Source organism: Microchirus variegatus (genome assembly GCF_963457635.1).
Source record: "Microchirus variegatus genome assembly, chromosome: 21".
Taxonomy (NCBI): Eukaryota; Metazoa; Chordata; class Actinopteri; order Pleuronectiformes; family Soleidae; genus Microchirus; species Microchirus variegatus.
Genome location: NC_139822.1, coordinates 9,466,503 through 9,481,818, shown reverse-complemented (window position 1 = coordinate 9,481,818; position 15,316 = coordinate 9,466,503). Strand labels below are relative to the sequence as shown.

The following is a 15,316-nucleotide window of genomic DNA, read 5'->3' as shown; positions in this document are numbered from 1 at the left end:
ATATATGTGTGTATGTATATATATACATACAGTATGTGTATGTATATATATATGTACAGTATATGTATGTATATATATATATATGTACAGTATATATGTATATACGTACACACACACGTATATGAGACTGTGTGTGTGTGTGTGTGTGTTTCCGACCTCAGCCGCCACTCAAAGCCGTGACCTCGCCGCGCTCGGCTTTTACATAATGTGTTTACAGCGAGGCTGATAATGGAGACGTTATCGTCTGTGCTGTTGACAGAGGATCAGGCCATGTTTGCTCTGCAGAGACCTGAGAGGCACGAGAAGAGGAGGGAGAAAGTGGAAAAAGCCGCAATGATTCACAGGGAAAAGTGGCTCACGCGTCTCCAGGCGCAGTCGATGTTTGCCTTCATTTACCACTCGAGTTTTATCGCCGCAGACGCCGGGGGAACGGGTCGTTCAGGTGACGGAGGGAAGGGGTTATCGCGATATACAGACAGAGTTCTTGGTTTCTTCATCTGTTTACAGGGAAATTAACATCATCTCACGCTTCTTTTCAGTCTTTTCTGACCAGAATCTGACATTTGTAAACCGCTCGCTCTCCCACACCAAAGTCACTCACTCTCCCACACCAAACCCCATAGAGAAAATTGTCGATTTCAACGTCACAGAGACACAGGAGTTCACAGGAGTTGTCGATCCACTGCTGCCTCCATCGCTAACTTCAAACGACTTATTTTGTCAAATTCGGCTTTGAAAAACCTTTGTTCGGATTCACCTCAGTGACACAAAGTGACCACACGAGGCAGCAGTGGACCAGCAGCTCCTGTGTCCCCCGCGAGCTTAAAACGGCCAATTTTCTCTATGGAGTTTGGTGTGGGAGAATAAATGGTTCACAAACTGTAAACTGAGCCTGACACAGCAGAATCCTCCTCAGGGCAGGAAGGAGTGAGAATAAACACCGAGGCCCCTCTTTTGTCTCTGCACGGCACTGGCTTTGAGGAGCAAGACGTTGGTATTCGATGACTCGGTGAAGACCGCTAACCAAATGTGGTGCTGCAGACGAGCCGTCCACATATCAGAGGTCTGAGTCACTGAGAAATAACAACATCCTCGGTAATGAGGAACTCCCAGGGGAGAACAGTTCACTTTGACTTAGTTTGTTTTTAAAACGCACAACATCGTGATTGTGATCTCTCAGGACAGTCTCCAGGGAATACTTTGATTCTCAAAGACTGGGTTGGGGCCCAAATGTGGGTCACGGAAGTTTTCTTTTGGGTCCCAAACTAATCTGCATAACACGCCTAAAATCCTCCTCCTCCTCCTCCCTGTCCTCGTCTTCCTCTTCGTCCTCGTCCTCCTCCTCGTCCTCCTCCTCGTCTTCCTCTTCGTCCTCCTCCTCGTCCTCCTCCTCGTCTTCCTCTTCGTCATCCTCTTCGTCCTCCTCTTCGTCCTCCTCCTCGTCCTCCTCCTTGTCCTCTTCTTCTTCCTCTTCGTCCTCCTCTTCATCCTCCTCCTCGTCCTCCTCCTTGTCCTCTTCTTCTTCCTCTTCGTCTCCCTCCTCGTCCTCGTCCTCCTCCTTGTCCTCTTCTTCTTCCTCCTCGTCCTCCTCCTTGTCCTCATCCTCCTCCTCGTCTTCCTCTTCATCCTCCTCCTCTTCCTCGTCCTTGTCCTCGTCTTCCTCTTCGTCCTCCTCTTTGTCCTCCTCCTCGTCCTCCTCCTTGTCCTTGTCTTCCTCTTCGTCGTCCTCCTCCTCTTTGTCCTCCTCCTCTTCCTCGTCCTTGTCCTCGTCTTCCTCTTTGTCCTCCTCCTCGTCCTCCTCCTTGTCCTCGTCTTCCTCTTTGTCCTCCTCTTCGTCCTCGTCCTCCTCTTCGTCCTCCTCTTCCTCTTCCTCCATATCCTCCTCCTTGTCCTCGTCCTCATCCTCGTCTTCCTCTTCGTCCTCCTCCTTGTCCTCTTCTTCTTCCTCCTCATCCTCCTCCTCGTCCTCGTCCTCCTCCTCTTCCTCGTCCTCGTCCTCTTCCTCTTCCTCGTCCTCGTCTTCCTCTTCGTCCTCGTCCTCCTCTTTGTCCTCCTCCTCGACCTCCTCTTCGTCGTCCTCCTCGTCCTCCTTGTCCTCCTCATCTTCCTCTTCGTCCTCCTCCTCGTCCTCCTCATTCTCGTCGTCCTCCTTGTGCTCTTCCTCCTCCTCCTTGTCCTCTTCTTCTTGCTCTTCGTCCTCCTCCTCCTCATCCTCCTCGTCGTCCTCCTCGTCCTCCTCGTCCTCCTCGGGAAACACTGCACAAGTGTCTCTTTAGGCCAAATCCACTGAGAGAACTTTTAGAAGAACCACGATTACGCGTCAAGAACCTCTTCAGAAAGTGGTTCTCAGATCATCTCTTTGTAGCAGACCAGAGTCTGGTTCCCTGGTTCACATCAGAGATCTTGGACTTTGGAAGTTCTCCAAACGTCATCAGGGCTCAAAATCTCCATAGTTTGGTTCAACCCGACTAAACAAGAAGACTCTAAACTGTTTCATTTCATTATATTCTTGTTTTTTCCCCGTTCAGCTTCATGGAGTACTGAGGGTGGTGATGGAGCCGTTACTGGGCGACATGCCTCTGGTCGGTGCACTGTCCGTCTTTTTCCTCAAGAAACCGGTGAGTACCTTTTTAAAAAACCTATTTAGCCTCCTCTTTATCGGAGGAGCAGCATTTAGCCTGTTTCAGTAGGCCCCGCCCACGCTTTAAGGGCGAGCAATCGTGGATCTACAGTGTTTAGAGTAAACGCTAGTGGTTAGCAATGCGGTTCAGTTTGGTCTGTAACGCAATTATTTGTGATGTGATTGTCGAGTTGACACGTGGAATAGTTGAGTATAATTGAGGATAAACAATAGATCTGTTACCACGAGGTTAGAATTTGGTTGAGAGGTTTCTTGAATGCATCTCTCGTTGGCTACACCTCACATTTGCTTGAAAAGCAGCCGCATGCCGAAAAGAGAGAACTCGCGATATTGGATGTTCTCCACCGTTGCCCTTTGTTGACCGTGACGTTTGTTTTTCTTTGAATTTACCGGTGCGCTACGTTGTTTTTTGGCTCTGTTTACATACTTGACGCAGGAATTACCGTCTGGCATACGAACCCCGTGGTGGAAATGCAAGTCATGTCGGAATATAGCGATCCGAACGAGCCTTGGCCAACTGAACAGAACTGTACCGCTTTGTGGAACTATATAGCGTGTTTTCGCTGAGTAGAGCTCGTAGTCGTTTGGTACGGTAAGAATAGCACCAAAATAACCGTCCCCAACCATTCCTATTTTTCGGTACCCTTACTTTTAAGGTTAGGGTTAGGTCCACACCCCGCCTACCAAGGAAAGGTACTGTTCTCAGGCAAAACTCAAGCCAGAACCATGGCCAACTGAACTAACTGTACCGCTTTGTGGAACTATATAGCGTGTTTTCACCAAGTAGAACTATTAGTAGTTTGGTACGGTAGGAATAGCACCAAAATAACCACCCCCAACCCTTCCAATTTCTTCGGTACCCTTACTTTTGGGGTAAGGGTTAGGGTTTGGGTTAGGTCCACACCCCGCCTACCAAGGAAAGGTACTGTTTTCAGGCAAAACTCAAGCCAGACCCATGGATTTACTGTTACGAACTGTACCAAATCATTGCGGGTGGATTGAAAAGCTCTTCAAGCAGCACGATGGCGGTGATTTTTCTTCTATCAGAGGCCAAAATCAGGAAGATTAAATGTGTTGAGATGCAGGAAGGAAGTCGTCAGTCAGGAGGGAAAGAATGCGCTGATAAACCGCGTGGGAAGACTTTGATTTACCTCAAAGTTCCAATTATGATATTTGTGGAATTTCGTTCTGCAGCTTTGAGTTGTACGAAGACATTTTTGGTCTTTTAATAAAGTTACAATTACTAATTGTCAGATTATTGCGTATTTATCTAAGTCTATACCCCAAGGCCCGCACCCCCTAATGGTCAAAATCTGTATTACAATAACAAACAGAATTGTATTTTTTTTTTTTTTTTTCACCCCTGGGAGTTAAATCATGACAGAATATTTTTTTTTTGGTTGATCATTTTTTGTTAATCTATTCGCGGGAGGTTTATTTTTTATGGATCAGTATCATGACATCTGAGGCTGACACCAGATTATCTCAGCTAACCGTCTCTAATCCCACCATCTCTTCTCACACAGATAAACGTCTGCCGCATTGTATTTTTTTTCAAACCGTCCCGAATTTTTGAGATGCCTCCAACGAGTCTGATGACATTCGTCAGCGGCAGCAGTAAAAGTTTTATTAATAACGCGCCGTGAGCGACGATTGCTAATGAAATGCCTTCACTTGTCCTGGAGTGACTGCGGTTGCTCTGTTGAGACTCACATTCCTTCAGCCATTGTCTGCTTTCATGTGGCATAAATCGTTTAATTGTGCAGCGTTTCTTCTCCGCGTTTGCACTCAAGCGTTTTAAAAATCTGGTCGTCTCGATGACGGGATTAAGTGAACAGAGAGCTGCTGTGGTTGCATTTCATTACCTACGGGGAAAGTGTTTTCCATCTGCGGTTGTTGGCGTCGGGTGGGGGGCGTGTCTTCAGGATTTTAACCAATACTGATACTGTTGATCAGCACCGATAATTATTATTCTGCCTTTGCGTTAATTTTTGAGGGCGTTGACGTGCATAAAAACTCTTGAAACTTTGCGTGTAGGTCAGCTCAGGTGAAAATGCAATATTGACATAGTTGGCGGACCATATAGCTAAGGTGAAAACAGCTCGGCAAAATTAAGTTTCACCGAATTTCCCAAAACTTGGTGGGAAGATGTAATCGACCAAGACAAACAAAAAAGTCGATCGTAACCGTGGCCTCAACTCGACAGGAAGTCGTTCATTTTGAATGTTGGTGTCCATTTCAAGGCGATTTGCAACCCGACATAAATGAGCGAAACTCGTCCGAGCGCGTTTGTCGCACCGACATGAAAAAAAGTGCCAATTTGTACTCGACACATCAACGGTGAAAAGTTGTCGAAAAAGTTTTGCTGATTCAAAACGGTGCGGTCACGGTTTTGTCGAATTTCGACCATTCGCCCCGAAACAGGAAGTGCCCTATGATTTTGGCACACATTGAGTTCCACCGAATTTCCCGAAACTTGGTGGGAACATGTTATCGACCAAGGCGAACAAAAAAGTCGATCGTAACCACGGCCTCAACTCAACAGGAAGTCGTTCATTTTGAATTTTGGTGTCCATTTTGGGGATTTGCAACCCTACGCAAATGAGCGAACTTTGACGGTTGACGACGTCTCGTCTTGTTTTTCAGTTGTTGGACATCAATTGGACGGGACTCACAAACATGTTGGACATTCCTGGCGTCAAGTAAGTGACTGTGTGTGTGTGTTTACGTTTAGCTTAAAATCCCTGAGTGTTAGCTTCTTCTGGTGCAGAACTAATTTCTAGCCCAGGGGTCGGCAACTAAATTTGTTTTTTTTCTTCTTCCAGATTTTATTTTTCTGCAAAATTTTAAAAACTTAATCGAACTAACTTATTTAATAAATCTTAAGTATCTTAAGAGGTTTTCAGTTAGCTAATCTGGCGATAATGACTCCTTTAAGACGTTTGTGTTAAATCTTCAATTCTAGCAACATAATTTTTAATTTTTTCAGAATAAAAGCTCAGAAATTCTGAAGGAAATTGACGTTTTTGTGAAGATCACATGATCAGATTTTTGCCGGGCCACAGATACTGATGTTGGCGGGCCAGTTTTGGTCCACGGGCCACCAGTCGCTGACCACAGCTTTAACTTAAACTCAATTCCAAGCCTAAACCTAAGCCTTAACCCCCCTGACACACACACACACACTCACACACACACAGCTGGCTGCTGCTGAAACCCTTCCTGTAATCCTGGATCACAGAATAGATTCCAGCTCCTGTTTCTTCTCTAAGTGTTTTGTATTTTTAGTAACGTGATTATTGACGTGGAGGAGGAGACGGTGCAGACAGAGATCAGACGTTTCCACGTCGTCTTCGTCTTTCTGTGTTTGATCGTGTCTTTGTGAGGATATTTTTACGTCTTTAAATGTGATTAAAGTCTGCTTTAACGACAAATAATTAGGCTTAAAATGAAAGACGTGCACTGCAAAAACAGCCCAAATATTCTGCAATTCATTTCAATTTGAGCTTGAATGGAATTATGGAATTTTACCCACTTTGAAATTGTAAAATGAAAGATATCTGGTGTTATTTTCTTTAAAAAACAAGATTATTCCTCTCAAAATAAGACTTAAATACCGATTTATTGTCAACAAATGCCGCAAATATTCCCAGTTTTTACGGGAAATTCATTATATTTATATATTTATTTAACCGTGTGACTATAGAACATCATGTTTATTGTACCTGTGGTCGTTTTAATCCAGGTTTAATAGTAACAAATAAAATCAAATCAGATCAGAAAGGAAAACCAGACTTCAGCCTGAAACACAAGCTAACGTTTGTTCACGCCCCCTTCGTCCCCACCTACTGGCCCCGCCCTCTGGCCCCGCCTAGCCCCGCCCCCTGAGAAATGAAGCTTTGCCTGTTTGACGAGTTTGTGTGTGTGTGTGTGTGTGTGTGTGTGTGTGTGTTTGTGCTACATATCTCATTTGACCACACCCTCACTACTTTCATTCTTGTGTGTGTGTGTTTGTGTAGACAAGTCGTTCCTCATGGAGACACAAAACCTGGTCCTAATGAGGGTTTAGGACTAAGGTTTGGGTTAGGTTTAGTTAGTCCTTCACTGGTTATGGTTAAGGCTTTTGTTTAGTCTGATTAAATGAATGGAAGTCGATGCATTGTCCTGACAACTTTTAAGGGCTTTTTAAGGTTAAATACCTGGTTTTAGCGTTAGAATTAGGATTATGTTGGGTTTAGATTATGTGTTAGGGTTAGGCGTTTAGTTTTTTGTCTTTATGTGGACAAAAATGTAAATTATACAAACATTTTAAGGTGAAGACTCCCCCGTTACCCTCACCTTAACCATCTCACCTAACCCTTAATCCTAGTCCTAATCCCAGGGAAAAGCCCTTTAAATGTGTCTCTGAAGGTCAAAATGACCTCACAAACACATCAAAATGACCTCACAAACACATAAAAATGACCTAACAAACACACAAAAATGACCTCACAAACACATAAAAATGACCTCACAAACACACAAAAATGACCTCACAAACACACAAAAATGACCTCACAAACACATAAAAATGACCTCACAAACGCATCAAAATGACCTCACAAACACACAAAAATGACCTCACAAACACACAAACTCACAGCTGAGTGCTTGTGTTTATATTTCTGGGATTATGATGGGATGCGTGAGGCTCAGTTGGACAGGAAGTGGTCACGTGGTCGCTGACCTGAAATCACATGAAACTCCAGAGTGAGACAGCAGCACGCTGCTGCCCTCTAGTGGACGTTTGACTGTATGGGTAGTGTTATTTTAATTTTTTTTAAAGTCACTTTAATAAGGGAATCTTTTTCAAGTCCTCTTCTTGTTGAAGTTGTTCCACCCTGTGATTTTATAATGTAATAAAAGTGGAGCGGATTTGTCATGTTTTAATCTGTCCTTTGTGTTCGTCAGTGGTTTGTGTGACAACATAATCCAGGACATCATCTACGGTTTCGTGGTCCTGCCAAACTCCATCAAGATCCCTCTGGTGGGAGAAGCTCAGCTCGCCCAGCTGCGCTTCCCTATTCCCAAGGTAACGCACGCACACGCAGAATTCTGAGATTAAAAGTCAGAATCCTGAGATTAAAAGTCAGAATCCCGAGATTAAAAGTCGGAATCATCAGATAAGAGTCAGAATCCTGAGATTAAGACCAGTATTCTGAGATTGAAAGACAGAATCCCGAGATTAAAAGTCGAATTATGAGATTAAAAATCAGAATTCTGAGATTAAAGCCAGAATTATGAGATTCTGAAAATTGAATGAACCAAAAAATACACAAATTGCAAATACAATATTGATTTAATCATTGAAAGTAATTGTATTTTATTTGTTTGAAAATACACTCAGGTGGTCTGTGCATGCATTTGTGACCTCTGAGTGACCTCTGTTGACCTGTTGACCTCTGTTGACCTCTCTGTCCCCTCAGGCCGTCCTCAGAATCCACCTCCTGGAGGCCCAGGACCTGCTGTGTAAAGACAAGTTACTGGGCGGGCTGATCAAAGGCAAGTCTGACCCGTACGGAGTCATTCAGGTCGGGACGCAAGTGTTCCAGAGCAAAGTCATCCACGAGAACATCCACCCCAAGTGGAACGAAGTGTACGAGGTCAGTGACCCAGTCTGGACTCAGTCAGAGTCTGGACTCTTCAGTCAGAGTCAGATTTAAATCTTTCACACTGTCTAAATTCATTCAAATTCAAACGATCGTCGTTGTTTTTCACGTCCAGGCTCTGGTCTACGATCACTCAGGACCAAACGTTGGTATCGAGCTGTTTGATGAAGATCCTGATAAAGACGACTTTTTGGGAAGGTACTGTTTATTTCTGCTCTTTTTTTTCATTGTTAAAACAAGTTTAGATTTAAGAAGCTGAAAAATCACAGAATCTTGTTTAAATTATTGTGTTAAAAAAGAGTGATGAGAATAAAACATTGTGGTTTATTTTCAGTCTGGTCGTTAATTTGGCCGAAATACAGAAAGAACAGAAGGTCGACGAGGTAATTCACGTTTTTATTTTCTTTACTTTTTTTTTTTTCTGTTGATAACATTTAGAGACATTTGATTTAGTTGGAAATCGAAATTTTTATGTTTCTGACTTTAATCTCAGAATTTCGATTTCCTGATTTTAATCTCAGAATTCCTACTTTCTCGCTCTAATCTCAGAATTCCAACTTTCTTACACTAATCTCAGAATTCCAACTTTCCGACTTTAACCTCAGAATTCTGACTATGTTTAATCTCAGAATTCCGACTCTGAATTTAATCTCATAATTCTGACTTTAATGCTGTTTTTATTATTTTTGCACACATGGCCCTAAAACTCTTCTGTAAACAACAAATAGTACAGTTGTTGTTGTTGTTGTTGTTTGTTATATTTTGTAATATTGACTCTTTGTGTCCTCAGTGGTTTGATTTGGAAGAAGTGGCTTCTGGGAAACTGCACCTGAGGGTGGAGTGGTTGTCTCTGCTGTCCACACCTGAGAGGCTGAACCAGGTACAGACGCACTTTAACCCCCTGACCCCTGACCTTTGCCCGTCACTCACTCACTCACTCACTCACTCTTCCTCTCAGGTTCTGACGAACATCAAAGCCGATCGAGGAAAAGCCAACGATGGTTTGTCATCTGCTCTGCTCGTCGTCTTCCTCGACTCAGCCAGAAACCTGCCGGTGAGTGAGTGAGTGAGTGAGGTTTGTGACAATAAGTTTGAATGAGGTCAGTGAAAATAAACTGTAAATGCACTCACTTATCACACTCACACTTTATTTAGTTTGAAATCTAAATTTTAATCTCAGAATTCCAATTTTCTGACTTTAATCTCAGAATTGCTACTTTCTGATTTTCATCTCAGAATTCCTACTTTGTTTAATCTCAGAATTTCCGGCGTTGTGACTTTAATCTTAGACTTCCGACTTTAATCTCAGAATTCTGAATTTGTTTAATCTCAGAATTCCAACTTTGCTTAATCTCAGAATTCCGACTTTCATCTCAGAATTTTGATTTCCTGACTTTAATCTCAGAATTCCGACTTTCTGACTTTAATCTCAGAATTCCAACTTTGTTTAATCTCAGAATTCCGACTATCTGACTTTAATCTCAGAATTCCAACTTTGTTTAACCTCAGAATTCCAACTTTCTGAAATAACCTTTCTAAGATAAATCTTCTGTTTATCACGTGTATCACATGGTCTCAAACAAACACGTATTATATCGAGTTTATTCAACTCAAAGTTGTTTTAAGGTCAGATTTTGTTATTTTTTTCCCTCCACGTTGGATCAGCTCTGAGTCTGTGTTTGTGCTTGAGACCATCGTGCAGGCTTTACCTTCCTCCTTTCAGCCTCTTCTTCTTCCTCCTCCTCTTCCTCCTCCTCTTCCTCCTCCTCTTCTTCTTCCTCCTCCTCCTCTTCCTCCTCTTCTTCTTCCTCTTCCTCCTCTTCCTCCTCCTCCTTCTCCTCCTCCTCCTCTTCCTCCTCCTCCTCCTCCTCTTCCTCCTCCCCTCTGAAGAGCGTCTTCGAGGGGAACTTGGGCTCTGGCTTCTTAAAGGAGCGTCGAGCGTCTGGTCTGGTGTTCTGTGAAAACACTTCCTCTTCCTTCTTTGTGAGTGACGGTCGTTTTCCCGCTCTCTCAGTCACAGTTTAGTCTTTGTTTGTTTGTTTGTTTGTTTGTTTTAAAGCATGAATCTCTACGAATGCACGAGTTCAACGGTTTGTCCTGAATGTGATGTTGTTGAATCTGAAGAACAGGAGAATCATAGTCTCAGTCCAGAGAGAAACGACTGTCGTCCCATTTTCCATCAACGTTACCAAGAACAATTATTATCCATTTTGAATAAATAGCTAATTGTGATTATTTTATTAGATTAGATTAGATTAGATTAGATTATATGCTGATTTAAAAAGAACTTGCCTCAGTTTAGTTTCCTCATCATGAACTCGTGAACGGAAGTTAAGTTTTTATGGAAAAAGTAGGAGGAGCTTGTGCTGAACTTCGCTTTTGTTTCCAAACAAAAAAACTTTACTTTGACTGAAGGATTGTTTACTAGACCGTTTATCTTTGGTCACTAGTCTAAGAGTCTGTTTACCTTTGTTTACTAGTCTGTTTACTCGTCTGTTTACTCGTCTGTTTACTAGCCCATTTATCTCTGTTTACTATTCTGTTAACCTTTGTATACTAGTCTGTTTACCTTTGTTTACTTGTCTGTTTACCTTTGTTTACCTTTATTTACTCGTCTGTTTACTATTCTGTTTACCTCTGTTTACCTTTGTTTACTAGTCTGTTTACTCGTCTGTTTACTAGCCCGTTTATCTCTGTTTACTCGTCTGTTTACTATTCTGTTTACCTGCCGTTTATCTCTGTTTACATTTGTTTACTAGTCTGTGTACTAGTCTGTTTATCCTTGTTTACTTGTCTGTTTACTAGTCTGTTAACCTTAGTTCACTCGTCTGTTTACCTTTGTTTACTAGTCTGTTTACTCGTCTGTTTACCTTAGTTCACTCGTCTGTTTACCTTTGTTTACTAGTCTGTTTACTCGTCTGCACTTTGCTCAAATCGCTTCATTCAAATCTCATCTAACGTTTTTTTTTTTTTTTTTTTTTGAGTCCAAACAAAAAAGATTGGCCAACGTTGGTCGTTGTCCGATGTTTCGTCAAAGTTAAAAGCTACTTTAGATTTTCTTAAACGTTTGCTGCTCAAACTCTTCATCAGTGACAATCACTTTGTTTGTTTGTTTGTTTGTTTGTTTGTTTTGTTGTTTGACGTTGACCTCATGACCCCAGTTTTGTTTGGGCTCCACTTTCTCTGCAGGTGTTTTTGGGGGCGTGTCATCATTAACCATGTGATCATTCATGTTTGTCTGTTTGGGTTGTTGTTGTTGTGGTGACGACGATCCTCCTCCTCCTCCTCCTGCATGCTCCTCCCCCTCCTCTCCTCAATAACCTGGTGTATGGGTGTGTTTGTTTGTTTGTTTGTTTGCTCTCTGCTGCCTCCTCCTGGGCGGAAAATCAAAGCACAATCCCTTAGAGTTCAACCAGGCGGGGCTGAAGGCGGCCGCCGTCAGTAAGGCTATCAAGGTAACGACACGGTTACGACACGGTTACGACACGGTTACGACACACTACGCAACGACGGCGCAGCGACGCACACGTTTATCGCTCGCCGACAAATGCGCTTTTAAAGTCAAACGTTAGCGCGTCAACGGCGTTTAATGGCATCAACATTAACGCACGTTAAGGCACGCCGCGTTTTCATGACGACTGACCAGAAAAGTACGCACATGTCGTCGTGTTTACGTGACTCCCGATCGTTAAAACGAGTCTCTAAGCTAACGCTAAACTTTAAAAAACAGGCACATAAACAGACCGCTCCAGTTTGACCGTGGGCGCGCTAACTGCGCTAAAAGGAGCTAATGCAGTTTTTGGGGCAGCTCTCAATCTCAGATTATTGAAGGTAAAGACAGATTATGGGCTTTGACGAGTGCAGCATCGTCTCTAAAACATTAACAAACGCCGCTAATCGTTCGTCTCACAATGTTTGTCTCGTAAATAACAGAAGTTGATATTTTTCTTTCATTCATGTCTCATTTTCTTTCTTGGTTTTGGGTCTTTTTAAAAAAAATCTCTCTCTGTTTTTACCTGAGCGACGAGGAGATCTTTCTAGTGTTTTGTCATCTATAAAACTAAGTTAAACAACAGAGAAAATATTTTTTTTTTTATAATTTTTTGTTTTGTTTTGCTATAAAAGTTCATAAAAACCAATGTCAAAGTACTTAAAGACATATGTTTACATTCTTTTACAGTCTGCTAAAAAAGTGACCAGTGATCCCAGTCCGTTTGTCCAGTTCACAGTGGGACACAAGTCCTTTGAGAGCAAGGTGAGACCACGATCCTGATCCAGAATCCTGATCCACGTTTTCCACGATAAACTCGTATGCTGGAAAATCCTGTATTTTTCTGCCCCTAACAAATACTGCAACTCTTTCACAGAGAAACATTAGATAGATAGACACTAAGCCGGCTAGCCAGCTAGATACTTAGCTGCTAACAAGGTAGATAGACACTGAGTCAGCAAGCTAGATAGATAGCTAGATAGCTAGATAGATAGATAGATAGATAGATAGATAGATAGATAGATAGATAGATAGATAGATAGATAGATAGATAGATAGATAGATAGATAGATAGATAGATAGAAACTCAGTCAGCTAGATAGATAGTCATCTAGCTAGCTAGCTATATACTTAGCTGCTAGATAGATAGATAGATAGATAGATAGATAGATAGATAGATAGATAGATAGATAGATAGATAGATAGATAGATAGATAGATAGATAGATAGATAGATAGATACTGAGTCAGCAAGCTAGCTAGATACTTAGCTGCTAACGAGATAGATAGATAGATAGAACTAACTAATACTCTGCTGAATCTTTTTGGTTGTTTTAGTTATTTTTTGAATTAAAATTCATTCAATCACTGTGTTTCCTTCACAACAGCAGTTTTTTGGTATGTTTGTCTTTTCCCAAATATAATTTGAAATGTTCTGAATGTGTTTTTTCAGACCAGATATAAAACCAATGAACCGGTGTGGGAGGAGGCGTTCACTTTCCTCATCCACAACCCCAACAGCCAAGAGCTGGAGGTCGAGGTATGGAAGGAAGTTTGTTACTTATTTTTAAAATGTGTTTTAATTTTCTTAAAACACTAAAACACCAAGTTAGTTTTGGTCTGAACCTGCTCAGAATCACTGGATCTCATGTTTACAGAAGTTCTGAAAAGCAGTTAGGGAAAATAAATAATACTATGCTAGCTAACAAGATAGATACTCAGTCAGCTAGCTAGATACTTCACTGGCTAATGAGATACTTCGATAGATAGATAGATAGATAGATAGATAGATAGATAGATAGATAGATAGATAGATAGATAGATAGATAGATAGATAGATAGATAGATAGATAGATAGATAGATAGATAGATAGATAGATAGATAGATACTAAGTCAGCTAGCTAGATACTTCACTGTCTAACGAGATACTTTGTTAGCTAACAAGATAGATATATAGATAGATAGATACTTAGTCAGCTAGCTTGACACTTAGCCGCTAACAAGATAGATAGACACTTAGCCAGCTAGCCGGCTGGTTACTTAGCTACTAACAAGATAGATAGACACTTAGCCAGCTAGCTAGCTAGCTAGATACCTAGCTGCTAACAAGATAGATAGATAGATTTCATATTTGATATACTTTTGTTATTATGTAAGTTGTACCGAGCCATCCCTAGTTTCCACGATTATCTTGCGTTTTTCAGAACATCTTAAATCCCGAGATGCTTATTTCGTTACGTCTGACGATTGGCCGTCGTTTCCTTCTTCTTCTTCTTCTTCTTCGCTCCGCATCGTCAAGGTGAAGGACGAGAAACACGAATGTACGCTGGGGACGATCACGGTGCCTCTGAGTCGCCTGGTGGAGGCTGAAGACATGACGCTCAACCAGCGCTTCCCCCTCAAGAACTCTGGACCCAGCTGCACCGTCAAGATGAAGATGGCCCTGCGGGTAAGGGCCACGGCCAGCAGATTGCGCTGTCTTTCTCATTAATCTTATTTATACAGGGTTTTAAAAGTAGAAAAACATTGTTTCAAGGCCTGGAAGTGGTTTGGAATTGAGTGAATGTTTTGTAACAGCTTTTGATTTGGAATGGCCCGATGGTCCGAAGTCAGGGTCTTTCAGGGTATGCTTATGCCTATCAAAATAAGAGCCTCATTACTGGGTCCTAGCTTTGTTAACTTACTTAAATTGAATCAAATCTTGCATTGATTTTTATCCCAGGTGCTGTGCCAGGTTCAGGATTCTTCCGCGTCCACAAACTCCTCCACCCCGTCCTCGGTGCAGGTCCGCAAAACCGACTCGTCCAATCAGACGCCTCGGCCGTCGGTCTCCACCGACCCGTTGAAGCCTCCCCCGGGCTCCTCCGCAGCCGCCGACATCTCCAGCTCCGCCTCGGTGACGGCGCAGGACATCCTGAACCGGCAGAAGGTCAGGGAGGAGGCGGTCAGGTCTCCTGAAAACACGGACCTGGCTCAGGGCGGAGGAGGCGGAGGTCGAAGCCTGGCGGACATGGGGAGGAGCACGTCCAACGTGGCCATCTCGGGCTCCCAGCAGCACCTGGCCGGAGGCAAGGAGCCGACGCCCAGCATCGCGTCGGACATCTCCAACCCCTACGCCACCCAGGAGCTGCACCAGAGACTCCAGCTGCTCCAGAAGTATCTATCAATCAATTACTTTAATCTGTTTAATCAGTGATCAGAGAGGGTTTTTGGGGCTGGGCATCTTCTCGTGGTTCTTCAGCAGGTTCTTCGGCCAAAATCCAGCACAAAAGATGTAGTACGTAACTTTTAAATATAAAGGAATGTCTAACTTTCACGATCTGGATAGAACGTTAGCCGCTTGAAGCTGTTACCATCGTACATAAACACGACAAAATTCATCCTAAAGTGTTCAGACGTCGCTGAGATAGACCCATCTGAACTTTTTCAATGGGACTGAACCATGTTATATCTGAATTGCTGCCAAATCTGAAATCTGATTGCGATCCAGATGAAACTCAGTCTGATGGTATAGGGTCTGATCCCACACACGCGTAA

General features: G+C 42.7%; 1 protein-coding gene across 2 annotated transcripts in view; it reads left to right on the top strand.

Annotated features, from left to right (window-relative positions):
* The window catches only part of esyt2a (extended synaptotagmin-like protein 2a), a 31,821-nt gene that overhangs the window by 9,887 nt on the left and 6,618 nt on the right, over positions 1-15,316 (top strand). The window contains exons 7-19 of one of the 2 annotated variants that reach the window (XM_083907553.1): positions 2,529-2,618; positions 5,288-5,343; positions 7,592-7,712; positions 8,107-8,283; positions 8,405-8,487; positions 8,624-8,672; positions 9,080-9,169; positions 9,248-9,343; positions 10,180-10,272; positions 12,470-12,544; positions 13,232-13,318; positions 14,079-14,228; positions 14,502-14,935. In XM_083907553.1, coding sequence (XP_083763679.1) covers positions 2,529-2,618; positions 5,288-5,343; positions 7,592-7,712; positions 8,107-8,283; positions 8,405-8,487; positions 8,624-8,672; positions 9,080-9,169; positions 9,248-9,343; positions 10,180-10,272; positions 12,470-12,544; positions 13,232-13,318; positions 14,079-14,228; positions 14,502-14,935 — 1,601 coding nt within the window. The remainder of the gene's footprint in view (positions 1-2,528; positions 2,619-5,287; positions 5,344-7,591; positions 7,713-8,106; positions 8,284-8,404; positions 8,488-8,623; positions 8,673-9,079; positions 9,170-9,247; positions 9,344-10,179; positions 10,273-12,469; positions 12,545-13,231; positions 13,319-14,078; positions 14,229-14,501; positions 14,936-15,316) is intronic. The other variant, XM_083907554.1, reaches the window with a different exon arrangement.